Source organism: Pseudorasbora parva, chromosome 18 (assembly GCF_024679245.1).
Source record: "Pseudorasbora parva isolate DD20220531a chromosome 18, ASM2467924v1, whole genome shotgun sequence".
In the NCBI taxonomy this organism is placed as follows: domain Eukaryota; kingdom Metazoa; phylum Chordata; class Actinopteri; order Cypriniformes; family Gobionidae; genus Pseudorasbora; species Pseudorasbora parva.
This window is the reverse complement of record NC_090189.1, coordinates 26,393,460-26,413,470: the sequence shown is the minus strand read 5'-3', so window position 1 is coordinate 26,413,470 and position 20,011 is coordinate 26,393,460. Positions and strand designations below refer to the sequence as shown.

Sequence of the window (20,011 nt, the reverse complement as noted above, 5' to 3'; positions counted from 1 at the left end):
TTAAGCCCCGAAACATTGCTCTGGGTCTATGATTTGATTTGAATATGACAACTGGGTGGGAACGTTTAACTGAAAGCTTCGTTTTCTCACCGGATAGTTTAGTTGTCGAACCAACTAGACAGCGAGATGGAAGTGTAAGCGATCTAATTTACTTCTATACGTTTTAAGTCAAACTCAAACCATAAAGTTATTGATATTTTGTTGAAAACAATAGTATCGGGTGCTCTACTGCGTTAATTAATGTTCCAAATTTATAATGAACTGTCGATTATAATCTGCTCACGTGGTCACTTTGTTGTTGACCGTAAACTGTATACAATGTACAGCAGTTCCAGACATAACTCCTGGATAAACTTGATTATGAGCGGATCTAACTAGCTGATATGTTTGATATACAACACATAATCACCAATAAATATTTTGGTTATACAGATTGTATATAATCTTCATAATACGCGTTTGATACGGCCGTATTTGAATAGGGCTAACTTTGAGGGGGGTTTTTTGTGAGTAGCCTATTCGTTTTAAAATTGATGTTAAAACGTTTAACGTTACCGTGACAAAGTGTTGTCTACTGTCGATCAAGGTTATACGTTTAATCTCTTTATCGTATAGATAACTGGTGTCCACCAAAAACAGCCCAGTTCCTGTCACCATCTGAACTGCCTAAACATTATTTATTGACGGGGTACTTTTTTTTTCTTTTAGGAAATTTAATATACTAAAGATGCTTTGGGTAAATTGGAGCTTCCCACTGCTCAGCCTCACACTGTACACATGCATAAATTGCAAATGCACAACATGCATTTGTCTTTTGTTGCGCCTTGTTTTTGCCACGGAATCAAATGAAATTAATTTAAAAGGGGAAAAAACGGTATAACTCGGAATTCTGACTTTTTCCTCACAACTCAGAGTTTATCATAAAATTCTGACTTTATAACAGAATTGTGAGTTTAAAAAGTCACTATTATCTTCTTTTTTTCAGAAACGGCTTCCATGCCCAATGTCTAATTACAGCTCTTTTAGAATGCCATTTTAGGTTAAGGAACACTCCACTGTTTTTGAAAATAGGCTAATTTTCCAAGTCTCTTAGAGTTAAACAGTTGAGTTTTACTGTTTTTAAATCCATTCAGCCGATCTCTGTATCTGGCGGTAGCAATTTTAGCATAGCGTAGCATACATCATTGAATCGGATTAGACCATTAGCATAGCACTCAAGAAATGACTGAAGACTTTATTTTTTCAAAGATCATATTTTTCCTATTTAAAACTTGACTATTATGTAGTTACATTGTGTATTAAGACCAACAGACAATTAAAAGGAATGAGAAAATAGTTCCTAGCTATAACGTCTAAAAAAAATCTAAGCTTTTCATTTTTCGTTGTTCTTAGTACACAATGTAACTACAGAAGAGTCAAGTTTTAAATAGGAAAAATATTAAAAGTCTTTGGTCATTTTTTTGAGCACCGATACTAATGGTCTAATATGATTCAATGATATATGCTAAACGTGCCGCCAGATACAGAGTTTGGCTGAATGGATTAAAAAACGCTGAAACTCAAATGTTTAACTCTAAGGGACTTGGAAAATTAGCATATTTTCAAAAACAAAAACGTGTAGTGTTCCTTAAATACAAGTTAATCCTAATGTAAACATTTTGTTTTCTAGGAGGGATGCCAATGCAGCAATGCTGAGCAATTATGAGGTCAGTATGCATCAAACATTGTTTAGATTAAATTCAGACCAATTTGTGTGTTGTACATTTTGAAGGTGTGTAATCAGAATTGCTTCTTGTAGATTTCAAGTCAAATCTTTGTTGTTCAGTTTGTTCCTGGCTGTACCAATGCCCTCTACTCCACTAGGTCTATCAGCTGCTGACAGACCTGAAAGAAAAAAGAAAGGAAATGGTTAAAAATAAACACAGCACCGGGCAACAGAATCTCAACACCATCATGTATGAGGTGAATGTCTTTGATACTTTAAACATCTCCAAAGGAAAGATAATATTTAAATTTTCATCTTTGTGAAACATTTTCAGAAAGGGTTGCTCACTCATCTCATACTCTTTAAAGGGGTCATATAATGCCATTTTTATACAAGTTAATATGATTCTTTAGTATCTAAATTAAAACTTTCTAATATACTTTAAGGTCAAAAACAGCTCTGTTTTCACCAAGCCATTTCAGTATATATATATAGCTTTAAATGACAAATGGTCATTTGTCATCTGTTCTGTGGGCCGGCGCGAGGAGTGTTGCCTTTGACAACTGTAGAGGCGAAACGCGAGTCTCTGAGGACAGATCATAGACCGTAAAAAGATCTGTGCAACTCTATCAATCTGAGCCGGAGTCGGGACAAGATGTCAGCTCCAATGAAATTCGACATTAAAGGCTAAACAGGACGTTTCTGAATGGTTGGTTAACGTAATGTCACTTTGATCTATCTTTATATACTGGCAGGGTAATGTTAGCGTGAATGCTATGTGTCAGAGGTGGGACAAAGTCATTGTTATGCAAGTCACAAGTAAGTCTCAAGTCTTTGCCCTCGAGTCCCGAGTCAAAGATGAGGCAAGTCTCGAGTCAAGTCAGAAGTCAAAGCCAACAGGTCTCAAGTCGAGTCCAAAGTCCTACCATTTTAGTTTCGAGTCACTTCAAGTAATTTTACCACAGAAATAAAAATTATACTAATCATGTATATCTGTAAGATTTGTATTTATTTAAACCTCTTTTTATACAATGACATGAACCAAATACAGTTTAAAAAAACTGAAAATGGAAATTTTCCCAGAAAATGCTTGTATTTCAGCAGCTTCAGTCCTGTACTGTATTGACCTCATATTGCAAAACAGTTCAACTTTCAAATAGACATGGGTCCTTTTAGCCTAAACTTATGGCCATTATGGGAATATCGTTTAGCTTATTTTTGGTTTAATTTGGTTTACTTTAATAATTTAATTTATTCAATTATTTTGTTTTGCTATACTTTTTATGCCAGCTTGCCATGCCCCCCCCCCCCCCCCCCTCCTCCCCATCATCCCCTCTTGGCACCCAGGGGTCCACTTTGAAAACCACTGCTATAAAGCATATGACTTCAGTTTCTTGAGGGAAAGGGCTTTATGACATTTGAAGCAGTGAAAATATTCTTAATATTGCATACACTGAAACTGAAATATTATTAGATATAATAGACAATGAATGTTAACACAACAACATTGTTATGAGTAAAGAGTAGTTTCAAATACAACATGTGAGGCTATACAGGATTTTCTGACATCTGTTTCATATTCTTCTCAGGTATGAAGAATATCTAGAGGTATTCAGGGTGGGGGGCCCAAAACAAGCACAATATATTATATTATTTATTATCATCAGTATAATTTATGATCAAATATTTATCAATAAATGAGCCTGCAACATATTAAATTGACATCTCTTGGAGTTTAAAAAGCAAATACAGATGGGATTTTACGAAATTCTTCAAGTTGCAATAAAGACTGTGAACAGAAGAGGTTTGGAGATGGAAAAAGAGAAAAAGTGACATGAGGGTTAATTATGGTAACTCCAGTCGGAGTTACTGCTCGCATATAAGAAGCAGTGGTGAACATGCACACTATAAACCGTGAAAAGGATAAGCCCTGCATCTCAATGTGCAACTGCCCTAAATAGTATTGAAAATTACTAATGTCACATAGCTACTATTTAGGATTAATATGCACATTTTTACAGTCTATGATTGGGAGTTGGTGCACAGGAAATCACTGGGAGCGCTGCAATATAGAGACATATTTATAATAAAATACATTTGAACCAAACCTACTATTATAAGTAGCCTATACTTTTTTTTCTTTTTCTTTTTTTTATAATAGCCTGTCATAATAAATGGCCTACATTATAAAAAATATGTTTAAAATTAAATTAGGTGGCTCACCTCCCTGTTTCCTCTCCATCTCTGTACATCTCTGCTGGTGGCATTGTTTGTAAAAAAAAAAAAAAGATATTATTATTATTTGTTTATTTACGTCTGTGAACTATCATTACATTTATAACATCACATCACATGCCTGCACGTTGAACGCGATTTTACTTTAATGAGGGGAAGGAGGCGGGATGTATAAGGACGAATGACTACAGCACTTGTATCGTTGCACTATGACTATTAGCTGTGAGAAGACAGTGTCAGGCAGTGTATTCGGACAAAACAGTGACCATAAATGTAAAGAAACGAAGTTGGTTGTCATATTTTCCTAACAAGCAACCACATTTTTTTCAAATAAGCCCAAAAAAACGCGACCTGCAACTCGAGATTTTTTACCGCGACTTGCCAAAAAAAGAAGCCCAAAGTCACGTTATACGCGGACCTGGTAGCTATGGATACTGTCGACTCAAACCAACATGGGACTTCAATGATTGGATGTTGTGCAGGCAGCGCACGTGCTCTTTGCATGCATTCAGGTGCAAAAAAAATTCACAGATGCAGATACACTGAGAGCGGCGCGGCCGTGTGAAAAAAAAAATTGCCCCAGGTTTTCATGGGAAGTAGCAAGTCTTCACGAGTCAAAAGGCGCAAGTCCAAGTGAAGTCACGAGTCATTGATGTTAAAGTCCAAGTCGAGTTGCAAGTCTTTGTACATTTTGTCGAGTCGAGTCCGAAGTCATCAAATTCATGACTAGAGTCTGACTCGAGTCCAAGTCACATGACTCGAGTCCACACCTCTGCTATGTGTTTACTGATGTAGTTCATTGACAGACTGATGTTACACCTAATGCCAATAAAAAACTTTTTTTTCTGTTAATGTTGGTTTGTCAGTGATGCGTAACCTTATCTATGCATTGTAAAAACTGTAGGCGTTTCTCAATGTCAAGGAAGGATCCTCGGAAGCCAGAATTCTAAGGATGCTACGTCATCGACATCCGACGAAGGACTGTTCCAATGTCGAGGATCCTCGGAATTCAACCAAGGACTGAGTCCTTCGTTCGAAAAATATGTCATATACAGGAAAGGATGCATATGAGTAGCCTTCGCGCACTTCGCGTTCTCAAATCACCCACAATCCTATGCGCGCAGCTTTGCTATCAGACGTTCTCGGACTCGGAGCGTGAACGGGGCAAATATGCTTGTATCGGGGTTTGTAGATAGGAAGGAAGGGGGCGGGAACCGGCAAACGTTCAACAACTTTATAATAGCCCCCTCACGGGCGACTGCCCGCACACACATAATAAAACATAAACAAACCATAACATAAAGTCCAGGCCTAGTCCTTCCACGCTCCTCCAATTATACTCCCGTCCCTGCCGTTAGCCGAGACCGGTGTGGCGATCAGCTGCCGCTCATTATCACTCCACCGGCCCGCTCTCACGGTCCCTCACCTCGCTGCTTGCCACAATGTTTTTATTTACGTTACCAAACATTTGTTATAACCGTAGTAAATATAAGTAAAGTTTAACGTTTAAATATCGGTACAAAATACTACTGTATTGATATTTAAAAAATACAAATAACGTTATTGATGGCCAATGGACCTTTTCACTGACGTAATGACGCAATGACGTGCACTTGCTAGCCTGTTCCATTTACGTGTTCTCCGAATGCTAAAGAGGAGCGTCGCCTAGCCTCTGAAGGAAGTGACTTGGAAGGATCCGTCCTTCCAAGGTAGCATCCTTGACATTGAGAAACACCTTGTTACAACACGATTTTTGTTTTTTTGACAGTAACAGACACCATTATAAACCATCTACATAATTAATCTTAGTGTTACCGCGTCCATGTTAACTTTAAAACCAGGGTACAGTTTGTAATAACACAATAACCATAATGCGTTGTTCATTATAAATGTGGGATTATGAATTATATTGAGAACATCATACATAGAAAGCATGCCGTAATGTAATTTAACTTACCCTGTAAACTGCATTCACGCGTTTCAAACTACTCACTTCTTCTGGAGATGCAGCAGGCACACGAAGAGCTGATACAGATCTTTATTCAGGAGCAGCTTCTTAGCAAAACCTGCTTCATACTAACCTTTGGTTATAAAGCGGTCTGGTGAGAAATGCTTTGCAGTTCACGCATGCATAATAGCATTGACGAAAACAAAACTCAGCCACTGCATCTTCAGCGGTTCGGATTTAGAAACATCAAAAAGACTGCTGATGGATTTTTATCATTATAGGATGGTTGTGTACAGACACTACCAACACACATTTCCATATAATCAGCTTGTAAAAGTGCATGTACCATTTTATGACCTCCTTAACATTTAATGTATATGCCTCAATAGACACTGAAGTACCTCTCCAAGACGCCATGTGTTCATCAGAAACCAGAGACTGTGGAGGAGTTCCTCACTGCCATGCTGCCTCACAAGCTCACTAAGTTAGTTTCAGAAAACACTTTAGTATTAAGTCATATTTTCTTATTTCAAACATTTGTATAGAAAAGCCTTGTTTTATTGTGGAAAACGTAGATCTGTCACAAATAGGTCTATTGTGACAAACACAGAGGCTGTAACAATTAATAGAATGTATTACAACCACTTTGTAATTCTGAGTTTGAGATGAAAATTTGTGTCATGTGATGTTTGAGACAACAGTACACGTCAGATTAAACCTGCTTTTTTTAGCCATTCTTACAAAGACTGCTGTTTCTTTTTCTGTTCCTGTTTAAAGAGCTGAAAAGCTGCAACTTCTTAACCACAGACCTCAGACTGCTGTTGAGATCCAGCTGGTGAGACTCTTTCATAATATTTTTCCTTTTTTCATAATCTTTGCCAAACTCTCAAAAAATACTAAGAATGTGCAATACTATACAAACATTTGAGACCAGTTAATTTTTTATTAATACATTTATTCAGCAAGGACACTTTAATTGAACCTAAATTGAAGTAGTGCTGGGGAGAAATGAATCGTGATTAATCACATCCAAAATATATAAATAATATTTACATAATATATGTGTATGTACTGTGTATAATTATGTATATATAAACACACACACATGCATGTATATATTTAAGAAAAAACTTTTTTTAATTAAAAAATATATATTTATATAAGATCAATTAAATGTACAGTATATACATGCAAATATTTCCTAAATATATACATGCATGTGTGTGTATTACATAATTATACAGTACACACATATGTATTATGTAAACACAGACGTTTATTTTTGTTGTGACACTGAGGACTGGAGAAATGCTGCTGTCAAATTGTAATATTACTTTTTTTTACTGTATTTTAATCAAATCAATGTGTAATGTGTTTTATTTTGATGTTTTTATTTTTCAGTTATTTTAATAAAAAGAACAAGAATAATAAGAATAATTTAAAAATATGATTTAATTAATTAATATCTTTTCATTAAACTCACAAACTGCTGCAATTCCATCACAAACCCCAGTGTGGGAAAACCTAACATAATATAATATTTACGTCATTAGTATATTCATATTGTTAATAACAAAGAATTGTATTATTTTTTTCTTTCTCTTTTTATATTTATATCAATATGGTACAAGATTATATTATTCAAATGAATGTGATAAACAAGTTATCAAAGTAATCAGATTATATTAATTAAATGTGTAATGTATTGGAATACATTACTAACTACAATTTTTGTCATGACTACAATTTCTAAGCAATCTACCCTAACCTTACAGTTGGTAGAGGAGAGTGAGGAAAGACTGACAGAAGAACAGATCGATGAACTTATACAGAAAGTCACGGACATCCTGCCTGGTGACCCCGAGAAAGAAGGCGATGCATCTGCTGACCCTGTGATGGAGACAGACCAGTAGCATCTGCCCTGGAAACGCGATGATTTTTTTTTTTTCATAACCCAACACACAAGAAACTAACTTCAGATTTGTTGACAGTGCTAATACTTCAGTATACTGTTGGACTTCATTATATTATTAATATTATATATAAAATATATTCTCTTGATAACATTATATTAATGGAAACATGTCAGCCATAGGTACATTTAGAGAAAAAAGTGATGTCTGTAAATGTGTTTATTTATCTATATATATATATATATATTGTACACAAGCACATGATAAAGAAATACCATGTATAATTTTGTCAGGATCCGTAACTTTTCAAACCCATTGTTAGTTTGATCTTTGTTCAGAAGGGAAGTGTAATCTTCTTGAGTAAAAACGGTCTCACTTCTTCTTTAAAATCCTTCTTGTATTGCTTCTCTATATACATATTACATTGTATTATCTGACATTTACCTTATTAAGATGTGAACTCATTGAACAAAGTAAATCCGGACGTTTGTCATTATTCAAACTCTACTGACGTGTGAATATGAGATGTCAATGTATGACTACCGAGCTCTTATAACAAGACTTTCTATCCATAAAGTTGCTTTATCTGGTACTTTTGTCATTTGTCTTACAATTGACTCGTTTTCTCTAAACCCTCCCCAAACAACATGAAAACAGCGAAGTAGCAGTCGTTATTTTCTATAAAATCCGAAGACATATTGATGGTTTTATCGATTAAAAATATATTCTCATTTACAGAATTCTTCTGAAGAGTAAAATACTGATTTATATTCGACAGGCGTTTGATTTATGACAACAATGGCATGTCATAGAAAAAGCCAATGGAAACCATCTGATTGGCAATAGACGTTTGCTGTAACCAATGAAATGTGAGAGTTCCTCTATAGCGCTGTGGAAACGGGTATGAATTTTGAAGACCTTTGCTTGTAATTTAGATTTTCGCTCTTTGCTGGAATTGAAATCGTTTGACATTGAATCCTCATAGACAAAATATTCACGAGGAATCTCTTAACGTCAGAGCTTCATAGCGAACACGGTATCTTTGCGTCTGCATTTCAGCAGAGAGACGTGATTCTGGAGAATGTGAGGATTCGAGGAGTTGTACTTTCTGTACGGTAAGACACGTTCCGCTCTTGCTAAACTGTTTAAACTAATAAGGGTTGTATTGGGGTTTTTGTACGTGTTGTGAGAGTGTTTTACACAGTTTCCTTGTTGCAGGCCGCCAAGTCAGTTGTACTGGCGTATAACTTTGATCTCAGGTAGATTCAGTCCTCGGTTTCCCTTTACGACCATTTTAAACGTGTCTTCGTGTCACAGCTAATGCATCCAAGTGAAAGCGGCTATAATGATCAGCAAACGTATGCATACCACATTTATTCAGTTGAAAAAAACGTTCAGCTTTGTTTCAACTATACACGGTCACGAATCATGATCGAGCGAACCGACCACATTGTTACAGCTCTGTCGACTTGTTGCGTTTTTGCAGTAACGTGTTGCACTCACGTTTCCATCAAATTACACGGCAACGATGATATCACAGAATTCGGTCCGCAACATTTTGGGAATTCGAATTCTGCTGATACCATACAACGCGGTTCATTGTTGAAGGCGCTTACAAATGTCTCTTGAAAGATGAAGACAGAAAGCACAAACAACCAAAGTATCAAAAATATGTGTCTAAAGGTATTTAAAAAACATTTTCTTTTAAAAATGCTGTATTTTATTCTTTCTTGATATGCAAATAACCAAGTTCATACGAAATGTCAAACCAGTGTGACGCTATCATAACATTATTTTAATTGTTTTTATGAATATCACCTGACTCAACCATTGGCGTAAGTCTGGGGCGGGACAACCTGTATGCTCAACCAATGAGAGACGAATAAAGAGTTTGGGGAAACCTGTTTGGGTGGTAAAATTGTAACTAATAATTGAGTAAATTTAACAGTATTCGTATCTACCTAATTCGCAACACGTGCCTATGTACATTTATTAATTTTTCATGTGTTCATGTTAATGAACAATGGAGTGTTCATTAACATGAAAATGGAGAAAGAGCTTTGAGATTGACTAAGTAGATTTGACAAAAAACTGTGGTATATAGCCGACAGCTACAGAACGCAAATCAATCGCTGCAATTCACAGAAGCAACTGGACTCCAAGCAGCAAAACGTTGATTTGCAGTTATAATTTAGTGTCGATGTTGAATTTTGGGGTAAAATCATACCATATATATGGTTTTGTTATAAATTGTATTGACAACTCATCAATTACATGTATTCGAAAAACATTAGGGGAAAAGTCCCTGGATGACTTGATACTTTCAGCGAGATTCTGAAATGTCCGTAGGCTACAATGGACACTTAACTAGGCTATCTGATGAGGGCACGGGAGAGGATTTATGAATGGAAGTGAAGCAACACATGCTAGTAATGATAATGACAACTAGGCATGTGCCGATATCAATTTTTCACGTTGCGATTAATTGCTTTTATCACGGTATACAGTGTTATCACGATATTGAAATAAGTTACAAAAAAGTATTGTCATAGCATAACAGCTTTAAGAACTATTTTTGTGATAACAAAAAATAAATGAATGTTTAAATACAATAATACAATGCACAAAAATATATACAGCTCTGGAAAAAATAAGAGAAATCAATGTTAAGTGGTCTCTTAATTTTTTCCAGAGCTGTAAAAGTACAATTTTCAAACAGGTTAAAGTGCAAAAAAATTAGACTATAAAGATCAACAGGTAACACATTACAATAAGGTCTCATTATTTAATGCATTATCTAATATTGAGCAATAGCTACATTTGTTACAGAAAGTATAATGTTTTTGGTAATGAAATACTGATCATTGTTAGTTTAATCTTAGGTCCATTAAAAAGTTATTTTGATTTTAATGTTATTAAACAGTAACTAAGAAATTAACATTACTTGGAATAATTCATTCTTTATAAGTATTTTTCATTGTCAGTTAGGTAATAATGAATTAACATGTTAATTAATGAAGTCCTATGTCTCAAAGTTTTACTGAACAATAACAAATAATCAAAACAATTCAAGTCCAGATTAAAACATAAAAATGTTTAAGTTTGAAAATAAATAGCCTATTAAGTATTTGGTGCTGTGATGAACAATTTATAGATTACAAAAAAACGAAGGGCTGTTTTAAAAACTTCACTAGCGGTTGCTTTTGTTTGCGGGGTTTCCGGGGTAACTGCTGCATTCTGCAGTTCATCAGCGCCCTCTGCTGTGAGTGAGCGTGCACTTCATTTGCGCGTCTTCTTCACTCGATAATGTGCTTCTCATTTACATCTAAGTGTGTGTCCCTTTGACGCAGAATCAGCTGTGTTGAGCATATATATACGGTTTGATGGCAAAGTATTCTTGAGTGCATTATAAAAAAAATAATTATTGTTAATAAATTATTATTTACGATATTTTGAAGTGCCCACGTTAACAATATTGTGCATATTCATTATCGTGATATATCGCATTACTGAATATCGGCACATGTCTAATGACAACATGGCCGAATCAGGCCGATGTAGCAAGTCTTTAATAGATTCATGCTGCACACACATCATTAGATATTTGAGTAATTTGGAACCTAATACTTGATTTTAAACTTGTAATCAATTTTTCAAAATAATCTTGTCGTCACTTACTGCCATGCAATGAATTCTGGGATAAGCAAGGCCTCATTTGAAGGAGGGGTTGTTGCGCAGCAGGGACACAATCAGGCTTTGAATAAAAAAGGCCACGCAGAGTATGTGCCATTTGCATGTGGTTTCAGTTCATTTTTCTATACATTTATAATAAATGTTTGCATGAAAGTTATTGATGATGATATGCTAGGCATTAAGTTGGTTTACTTATTTACATTCATTTTTTTTACTTAATTTGCTCTCATTTGGATAATGATGAATCTTTTTTAAATCAGGTGTTAGTTTCATATGCATAAGTGTTATTTGTGACCCATGCATTGCAAGTAAAAGCAACCACAGATGCTGCCCACAACAGGATGTTTTGGTGCTTATAGGTGTTAATGTGCATGTTTTGCCAAAGTTTTCAGTTCATGTTCATGAAAGGTAGGAAGTGAAGGTATGCACATAGAGGTAGCAGTGTAACCAAACCTTACCTGCTTATACATGCAAGGGGGAAACTAGAAATTGTAGATAAACAAGACAAATCTAAATGGACAAATTATTTTGTTTCTGTCAGTGTACAAGAAGTAGTGTTGTCACCATTACAGCATGTACTGTTGAATATTGAGTCCAAAAGGTTGAGGAGATAACCACTGTACTGCATTACTCTGCTTTGACCTGGATAACTGAGAATCTTCACAATCTTAAACTACATATGGCAACTGAAAGATTGACAAAAAGATACACACAACATTCTTTCCACAGCATTGTTTGTTTTCTACATTTTCTTTGTCATGTTTAGGCTTGCATTTCAAGCATAGTTCTTAAGTTACAAATGGGCTAACTATAATTGTCTAATAGTATTACGGTAATGTTGTACTGTAATGGTATTAGATGTGACATGTAATGTAATGTGAGATGCACAAAAGAAGCCAATGCTGAAACCAACCTGGCAAAATCTGTTTTTGAAAGTGTTTTTTCTTCTCTTTTCTACAGGCACAATGGTGCTGACAGAGAGCATAAGGCTTGACTTACCAAGTCTGAGTTTATTGAAGCCCCAAGCAAGGGCCTGAAGAGCTGCTGGCTGGAAAACAAAACTGCCCATCCCTTCCCTCCCCCGAAAAACTGTTTTACCTCAGCTGCCTTTCTACATTCTTTCAACGGGACCCTTTCTGGAAAGCATTGACTCAGTATTTCCTAGATCTTTCCTGACCTTTTCCCCCCTTTTTTCTGCAAAGTCTGTTTTACCAAAGTCTCATTCTGCTTTTTATAAACCACAGACCACATTCTCCCTTAACTAGAAGTCATGAGAAAACAAACATGCAATGTTCTCCTGATCGGTGGGGTCATCAGCTCCATCACGGTATTTTATCTTGGCCTCAGCACGATGGATTGTCCAAATGCCCGTTCTCGTGCAACACAGCATGGGTGGGCAGTAAATCTACATGCTGGCAGAAACCTAAGTGACCTGTTTCAACTCCCAGAGGAGTACAATGAGGAAACCCCTCTCATTTTCATTGGTGGAGTGCCTCGGAGTGGCACCACACTAATGCGGGCTATGTTGGACGCCCACCCTCTCGTCCGGTGTGGAGAGGAGACCCGCGTGATCCCCCGGCTGTTAGCCATGCAGGCCACCTGGAGTCACTCCGCGCGTGAGCGGCTCCGTCTCGACGAGGCTGGCGTCACCGAAGAGGTCCTGGATTCCGCTGTACGTGCCTTCCTGTTGGAGATCATAGTGGGGCACGGCGAGCCCGCTCCGAGGCTCTGCAATAAGGACCCGTTTGCTCTGAAGTCTCTCTCCTACCTTTCCAAGCTCTTCCCAAGAGCAAAGTTTATTCTTATGCTTCGTGATGGCAGGGCCACCGTACACTCTATGATTTCCCGCAAGGTGACTATCACTGGATTTGACTTGACAAGTTTTCGGGACTGTTTGGTGAAGTGGAACCGGGCAGTGGAGGTGATGTATGACCAGTGCCTCGCTGCAGCGAATGGCAACTGTCTGCCCGTTCACTATGAGCAGCTGGTGCTGCACCCTGAGCGGGTGATGCGCAAGCTCCTTCAGTTCCTGGATCTGCCGTGGGACACCGCTGTGCTGCACCATGAACAGCTTATTGGAAAAGCTGGAGGAGTTTCACTGTCAAAGTGAGTGAGATTGGTGCTTTTTTTGTTGTTGTTGTTTTTTTTGTTGCATTCACATGCTTGACAACCAGTTATGCCAGTAGCGCGTTACATAGTAACGCGTTACTCTAATCTGACTACTTTTTTCCAGCAACGAGTAATCTAACGCGTTACTATTTCCAAACCAGTAATCAGATTAAAGTTACTTATCCAAGTCACTGTGAGTTACTATTTTAGTCATTTTTCTTAGTAAAAACCGACAGCTTATCAAAATTCTCACTGGAGCCCGTGTTTTTATTGATTGATTGATTGATTGATTTATTTATTTATTTTACATTGTTGCAGCCATTAAAATAGTTCAGTTTTGTTTTTAATGTCAAAGTAGTTATATTTCGTTTCGTTTCTTTATTAAAATAATTTAGAAAAATGTTCAGAGCAATTTTTTGTTTGTTAAATTAAAGTTTATATAGGCAAGACAATTCAAGAGTTGGTTTGAGAGACTATTAAACATGCGGTTAATTCACTGGGTCGTCACATAAAAAAATTAACTTTAAATTAACAAACAAAAAATTGCTCTAAACATTTTTCTAAATGAACTTAATAAAGAAACTAAACAAAATATAACTACTTTGACATCAAAAACAAAGTAGGCTAGTTATTATACCACCACAAAGGCATTTTTGACGAGCTGAGGCAGGCTGATAGTCTGCTGACAACGGTGCTCAAAAAAACGAAACGGGCTACACAATCCAAACAAAAACAAAACAAAAAAAGAACATGCAGGTTTTCTTATAGCCTACACTTCAGCAAAATTAATATAAATCCGATCTTCAATTCCCGCGGTATATGCTCATTTAACGGAGTTCACATCAAAGCAAAAGATTCTAGTATTTTATTCAGCAGCTCATTTCAAATTCAAAGATCGCAATATGAGAGAGAGCGACCTTAGCACTGGTAAGATCATTAGTCTCATTCATTTATATTGAAGATGATTGTGTTTTGTGTGACTTATTTTAAAGTTTCATTTACGGCCATTTGCGTTGGCTTGCTTTAGGTAGCCTACTCATTTGCAGCGATGTTGCAGTAGCACCATCATACCTATCTGACTACAACATAATATGCTCTCACACGTTTATTTTTTAATTATTTGCCAGGAGTAAAATTTACACATGTGGTTTAAACAACCAGATACATTTGTCCAGTTCGTCTGAAATGCTTTCATGCACCTTCTGAATTGGTTTGTTTGAGTGATCGGAAATTCGGAATTAAATACTGTAGGCTACGTCTCGAAAGACTCTCGGAAGGCATTTAGGCCTACTCCTGGTCATTTCGCAATCAGATAAATTCCTGGTCAGAGAAAATGAATGAAGGAACCAGTTGTAAAAAGGCCATAACTCTAGCAGCTGCACTGAAGAAACGGACTCTTTAACCCTGCGCGAGCCATATCTTGACAGTGGCGTAAGCTATCATGGTCTCATGTTGTTTCCAACAGCACAGCACATCTCATTGTTCCTTTTAATTATTAAAATAAATATAAAACGAAGGAGAAGCCTAAAAAAAGGGGCGTAAAAAAGTCGGGGCCGTCAGTCTCGGGCATAAATGCAGGGCTCTAGTCAGGATACATTATGCATTTCCAATAAAGTGTGTTGCCAAAAAAGGTTGTCATTTCTATGTTGAGGCGGCAGGGGTGTTGTCGGCACCTGCTGAATGTAACTAATAAAGTAACTTGTCATCTAACTTAGTTACTTTACAGATTACTTGATTTTAAAAGTAACTAAGTTACTTTTTAAAGGAGTAATCAGATTACTTTTTCAAAGTAACTGTGGCAACACTGTTGACAACAATGTATGTCCGGTATTCATATTCTTTCAGATTTTTTCTATTTAATTAAAGGAACACAGCAAGTTTTTAGGACTTTAACTTATTCATCATATCCCCCAGATATAGATAAGCCATAGCTCTCTGACGCGACCACCATTAGCCTAGCTTGGCACAAAGACTGGAGGTAAATGGCTCCATCTAGCCTACTGTTCAATAAGTGACAAAATAATGCCAACATTTTCAAATTAACATGCTGTGACGTGTATAGTTACATTGTTTACTAAGACCAACGGAAAATTAAAAGACCAATATGGCTAGGAATTAGTGATGTCACAGTACCAAAATTCCAGTAGTCGGTACCAATACCATAAAATGTTACGGTACTCTGTATCAATTTCGGTACCACAGCTAAATGTTTTTTTTTTTACTATTAAAAAATATATATATGAAATGTATTACATTTATTATTTATGATGATAATCATTATAAATAAATAAAACAAACATTTAAAGGCTGCCTCCTGTTTAAAAGTAAATATAAAAATAGCCTACTTTTATAAGAAAAAGATCTAGTGAAAAATAATCAACCATAATTATTATTAGTAGTAGTAGTAGAGAAGTATTATTACTAAATCTACTGTACAACAGTAGCCTAATATATTCTGTCAATTTCAATTTTTTTAAACCGCACTTATTTTGACGGGTTGCTGTGGAGAGCTTTGAGTGTACTGTGTTCTTGATATGACGGTTTTCTCAAATGAAGCGGTAAATTTTTATGAAGTGACATTTTATGCGTTCGTGTCCTTATATAGTGACACACAGCAGAGACAACAAAGACAGAGCGTACGTGTGTATGTGTCTGTCTGTCTTTCTATGGGCGCATGCGCCTCCCCCTGCATCTGCACCCATCCGTCCGACTTCATTCACAGAGACGGAGAACATGCAGGAGTAATATTTTAGGGCTGTCAGTCTTCCTCCATTATCCCATTCGAAATTCATTCATTAGTTTTTTTGCTCAATGCTCAAATTTGACTTATTAATATTTTCTATGTATCTATCTAGGTAGTCTATTGAAGTTTAATCATATTTGACAACGTATTACTTACACAAAAACAAGTAAATCAACTGATGGCCAAGACCGCAGACCTCAGTCTTTCTCTCCCTTTCTCTCGCCCTCAGCTCACGCTTTCTGTGCATAACTGTTTAAATGAACAAACTTTGAGTGCTTATCAAGAGTTTTGTGCAAGCAATTTAAGGTCGCGAGTCGTGACCCTTTCTTGTCCCAAATATAGCTTCATTCAGTTATTGAAACTATTAATATCAATTGAATTTTTACAGTATATTGAGCGCTCCGAGCGAGCTGTTCTGTGGTAAGCATGGACATTTTCCTTGACAGGAAACGGGAAATAATCAAACCAGTGGAGGCAGTGCATTTATCCTTTATTCATGCATAGGCATGTGCCGATATAAATTTTCATGTTGCGATTAATTGCTGAAGCTTTTATCACAGTATACGATATTATCACGATATTGCAAAAAAAGTGTTGTCATAGCATAACAGCTTTAAGAACTATTTTTGTAATAACACCCTCCGCCAAGAGAAATGACTCGTCTTAAACAGACTTTGTTTGCATGAATAAGAGCATGATCATATAATGTAACTCTAGCCAAAGGATGACACAAAAAAAAACATGCTGCATTAATTGCGTTAAATATTTTGAAACATGTTTGATATCCTCTGACTAGATAAAACTGTCTGAAGCTAGAAAATCTGCTGGCAAATAGTGTTGACTCCTCCAGACAATATTTAGACAAATTTTTAAAATAGATTCCAGCCTTAAAATTAAGAAATTAGTATGAACGTTGCCACAATTTACCTAAAACAAAAGAACTAATTATTGGCCACAATATCCTTTTTCTTCCATGTCATGTGCGGGACTGTATATGAAACACTTTCCAAAAAAGAAAAACAGTTTTGTTCTTTTTGAGTCTGACACCGTCAATAATTTTATTTCACCGTTTCCTTTTCCATCTACGGCTTTTCTAGACAATGGGTCTGACCTTTTCCTTGACATGAGCTGGAGTTAGCATTCTCTATGTAAATATACCACCACATTGTAATACGAGCTGTAAAACGAATGGTTTGGGGCTAAATAGGGTGTTTGTTTAATCAGCAAGCATTTTCAAAGACCAGTAATGAGCACTAATTTTGTCACAGTCCTGTAATAATTAAACCAATGGTGGATGTTAACTTTTCCCACTGGAATACGTAGATTTTTAATTGTCAGTTTGTACTGCGCTTAATCTCCAGAAGGCAGATTAGTTTCATTTCATGTTGTCTTAGACAAGCACTAATGCCTTGTCTGCTATATTTTTAAAATCGATATATGATTCTTGATTGTCTCTTTCATTCCTGTCTCTCTTCCAGAGTGGAACTGTCAACTGATCAAGTTGTCAAGCCAGTGAATACGGACGCTCTGTCTAAATGGGTGGGCAATATCCCTGCTGATGTGGTCAATGAGATGGCCAGCCTTGCCCCGATGTTAAGTCGCTTAGGTTATGACCCCCTGGCCAACCCGCCAAATTACAACAAGCCTGATCTCTTATTTCTTAACAACACAAAAATAGTGAATTCAATCCAAAATTAAAAGGTCCTCTGTGGATTCAACCTGTGAATACTTGGAAGCAATAAACATTGTGCATTTTATGCACGCAAAGTCTCTACTTGAATTAACAAGGTGTAGGATGACAAAACGGTGCCACCAACGGCCAGAGTTTCATGAAGTGATAAAATGTTCTAATGTTTAATGGTGTGTTTTTACACATTTTCAATAAAATTCAGTTTAGATGTTTGGTTTGTTTGTTTAGATGCTATGATGTTGCTAATAATGTCAGTCTAATGACTGTACTATGGTTGTTGTCTTTTTATTATTTTTATATGTGTTAATGCATGCATGTCGTGGCAAATATGTCCAAATGAGTGTCTGATTATCACACAGGAAACTGCTTCTTGAAAAAGGAAGTCAAAGGTTGCACATAATTACCACTTTTAGTTTTTTTCTTTTTGACTGTAGTACAAAGGAAGTTTAGACATGTTTCACAAGCTTTCAAAGGCAATCCTATTTTGCTGTAGGCACTTTCTTATGAACTTATAAATTGCCTACTTGACAAATGTGGGTATCTGCAGGTCCTAATGGGTATGTCAAAAATTCTTTCCAACAGTTAGTCAAGCATGGTGTAGGACAGGGGTTCCCATCCATTTCCTGAAGCCCCCCACAACAAGGGGTTGGGAACCCCTGGTTTACGGTAGAGTTAGGGGTTTGACACGCATTTCTCCAAACTACAGCTATCCCTGTCGCCAAGTATGAAGGACTTTAAACATGATCTCTGCTGTGGATGAACTCTGTCAACATTCTATCACAATAGAAGTCCAGTAACATTGGACCAGCCAGCCTCATCACATTGTCACTTTTTGATACTTGTTGTAACGTATTTTTTGTTACATAAAAAAAACATATATTTATTAAATGTTGGTTATTTCTAAAGAAATCATGTGTACATGTGTAATATACTCAGATTATTATATTATATAGTGTTATAATGATGCATTTACAAGTAAAATATTTTTTTTCACACTACCGTACTATAAAGGTGTCGAATGATCTCATCGAGAAATGGGGGAAAAAAATCATTATTGACCCCGACGTGATTTGAACACGCAACCTTCTGATCTGGAGTCAGACGCGCTACCGTTGCGCCACGAGGTCTTGTGGTTGACTCGTCGCATCACATTATTATGATTACATTACATTACGGTTTATTGATTTGGTTGTTATGTCTTTACGTTTTAGGGTATATACTGATACTAAAACATTTTTCTATTGCCATTTGTCACCACACAAAACACAAGTTGATAATAAGCTTGTCAGCGGCTTTCTTTTTTTTAAATTATGCATCACATGATCTGAACACGCGTTCAGATTGTATTTAAATTTAAGTCTTTAGATCACAAAACATTTCTCAATATCGAGTTTGAAAGCACATTCATCATTTATATTACTTTCATCTACGTTTCCACCGTTTCCCAAAGATGTTAATTAAGATATATAATTTAAGGACGGCGACGTATGTATGCTTTTATTATATAAAACCGGCAACAAATATCTATCGCAGAAAAATGTCCTTGAAAATCGAATGTGATTTGATTAAGAAATTTTAATGTGACTACATTTGTACTAGCGTTTTGACGATCATCGTCGTGTCCCTGGTGGTCTAGTGGTTAGGATTCGGCGCTCTCACCGCCGCGGCCCGGGTTCGATTCCCGGTCAGGGAACATTAGCTTTTCTACACGATTACAGTCTCTATTATCTATTATTTTTATATATACAACATTTGTTATAATACAATTCATGCTTTATATTTGGACTTCATTTGTCAGAAATAAGCCTTGAGCCAGCATAATTATCTGATTATCAAATTTACACTTAAAATGCAGACTACATATCTACACATCTTTTCACACATAGATGGTTTCACACGCCACTTTACAACACACAATTCTTCAGAATTAAAATAACAATAAACACCACCAGTGAACTCCGGAAGAGCGCGCGCC

At 36.4% G+C, this 20,011-nt stretch overlaps 2 protein-coding genes and 2 non-coding genes across 4 annotated transcripts; 3 read left to right on the top strand and 1 right to left on the bottom strand.

The window, feature by feature from the left end:
• Nucleotides 1-34: 34 nt before the first annotated feature.
• Nucleotides 35-8,391, top strand: crcp (calcitonin gene-related peptide-receptor component protein). Its single transcript, XM_067423181.1, has 6 exons — nt 35-134; nt 1,670-1,706; nt 1,864-1,962; nt 6,278-6,372; nt 6,666-6,723; nt 7,664-8,391. Exons 1-6 carry the CDS (start codon nt 127-129, stop codon nt 7,799-7,801), a joined length of 435 nt encoding a protein of 144 aa, XP_067279282.1. The 5' UTR covers nt 35-126; the 3' UTR covers nt 7,802-8,391.
• A 276-nt stretch (nt 8,392-8,667) lies between these two features.
• On the top strand, nt 8,668-18,935 carry tpst1l (tyrosylprotein sulfotransferase 1, like). The gene is made up of 3 exons (XM_067424244.1): nt 8,668-8,916; nt 12,455-13,600; nt 17,825-18,935. The coding sequence occupies exons 2-3, from the start codon at nt 12,765-12,767 to the stop codon at nt 18,042-18,044; spliced, it is 1,056 nt and encodes a 351-aa protein (XP_067280345.1). The 5' UTR covers nt 8,668-8,916; nt 12,455-12,764; the 3' UTR covers nt 18,045-18,935.
• A 156-nt stretch (nt 18,936-19,091) lies between these two features.
• trnaw-cca (transfer RNA tryptophan (anticodon CCA)) lies at nt 19,092-19,163 on the bottom strand. Its single transcript has one exon. It is a non-coding gene; the product is annotated as a tRNA-Trp (tRNA).
• A 494-nt stretch (nt 19,164-19,657) lies between these two features.
• trnae-cuc (transfer RNA glutamic acid (anticodon CUC)) lies at nt 19,658-19,729 on the top strand. The gene has a single exon. It is a non-coding gene; the product is annotated as a tRNA-Glu (tRNA).
• The last annotated feature ends 282 nt before the right edge of the window (nt 19,730-20,011 follow it).

What these genes read in the sequence shown, in the direction of transcription:
- crcp (XM_067423181.1), top strand. An exon ending in CAATGCTGAGCAATTATGAG is followed by an intron (nt 1,707 to 1,863) that starts GTCAGTATGCAT and finishes CTACTCCACTAG; the next exon opens with GTCTATCAGCTGCTGACAGA. An exon ending in CTGCCTCACAAGCTCACTAA is followed by an intron (nt 6,373 to 6,665) that starts GTTAGTTTCAGA and finishes TCCTGTTTAAAG; the next exon opens with AGCTGAAAAGCTGCAACTTC.
- tpst1l (XM_067424244.1), top strand. Translation starts at nt 12,765, where the DNA reads ATGAGAAAACAAACATGCAATGTTCTCCTGATCGGTGGGGTCATCAGC. An exon ending in GGAGGAGTTTCACTGTCAAA is followed by an intron (nt 13,601 to 17,824) that starts GTGAGTGAGATT and finishes TCTCTCTTCCAG; the next exon opens with AGTGGAACTGTCAACTGATC.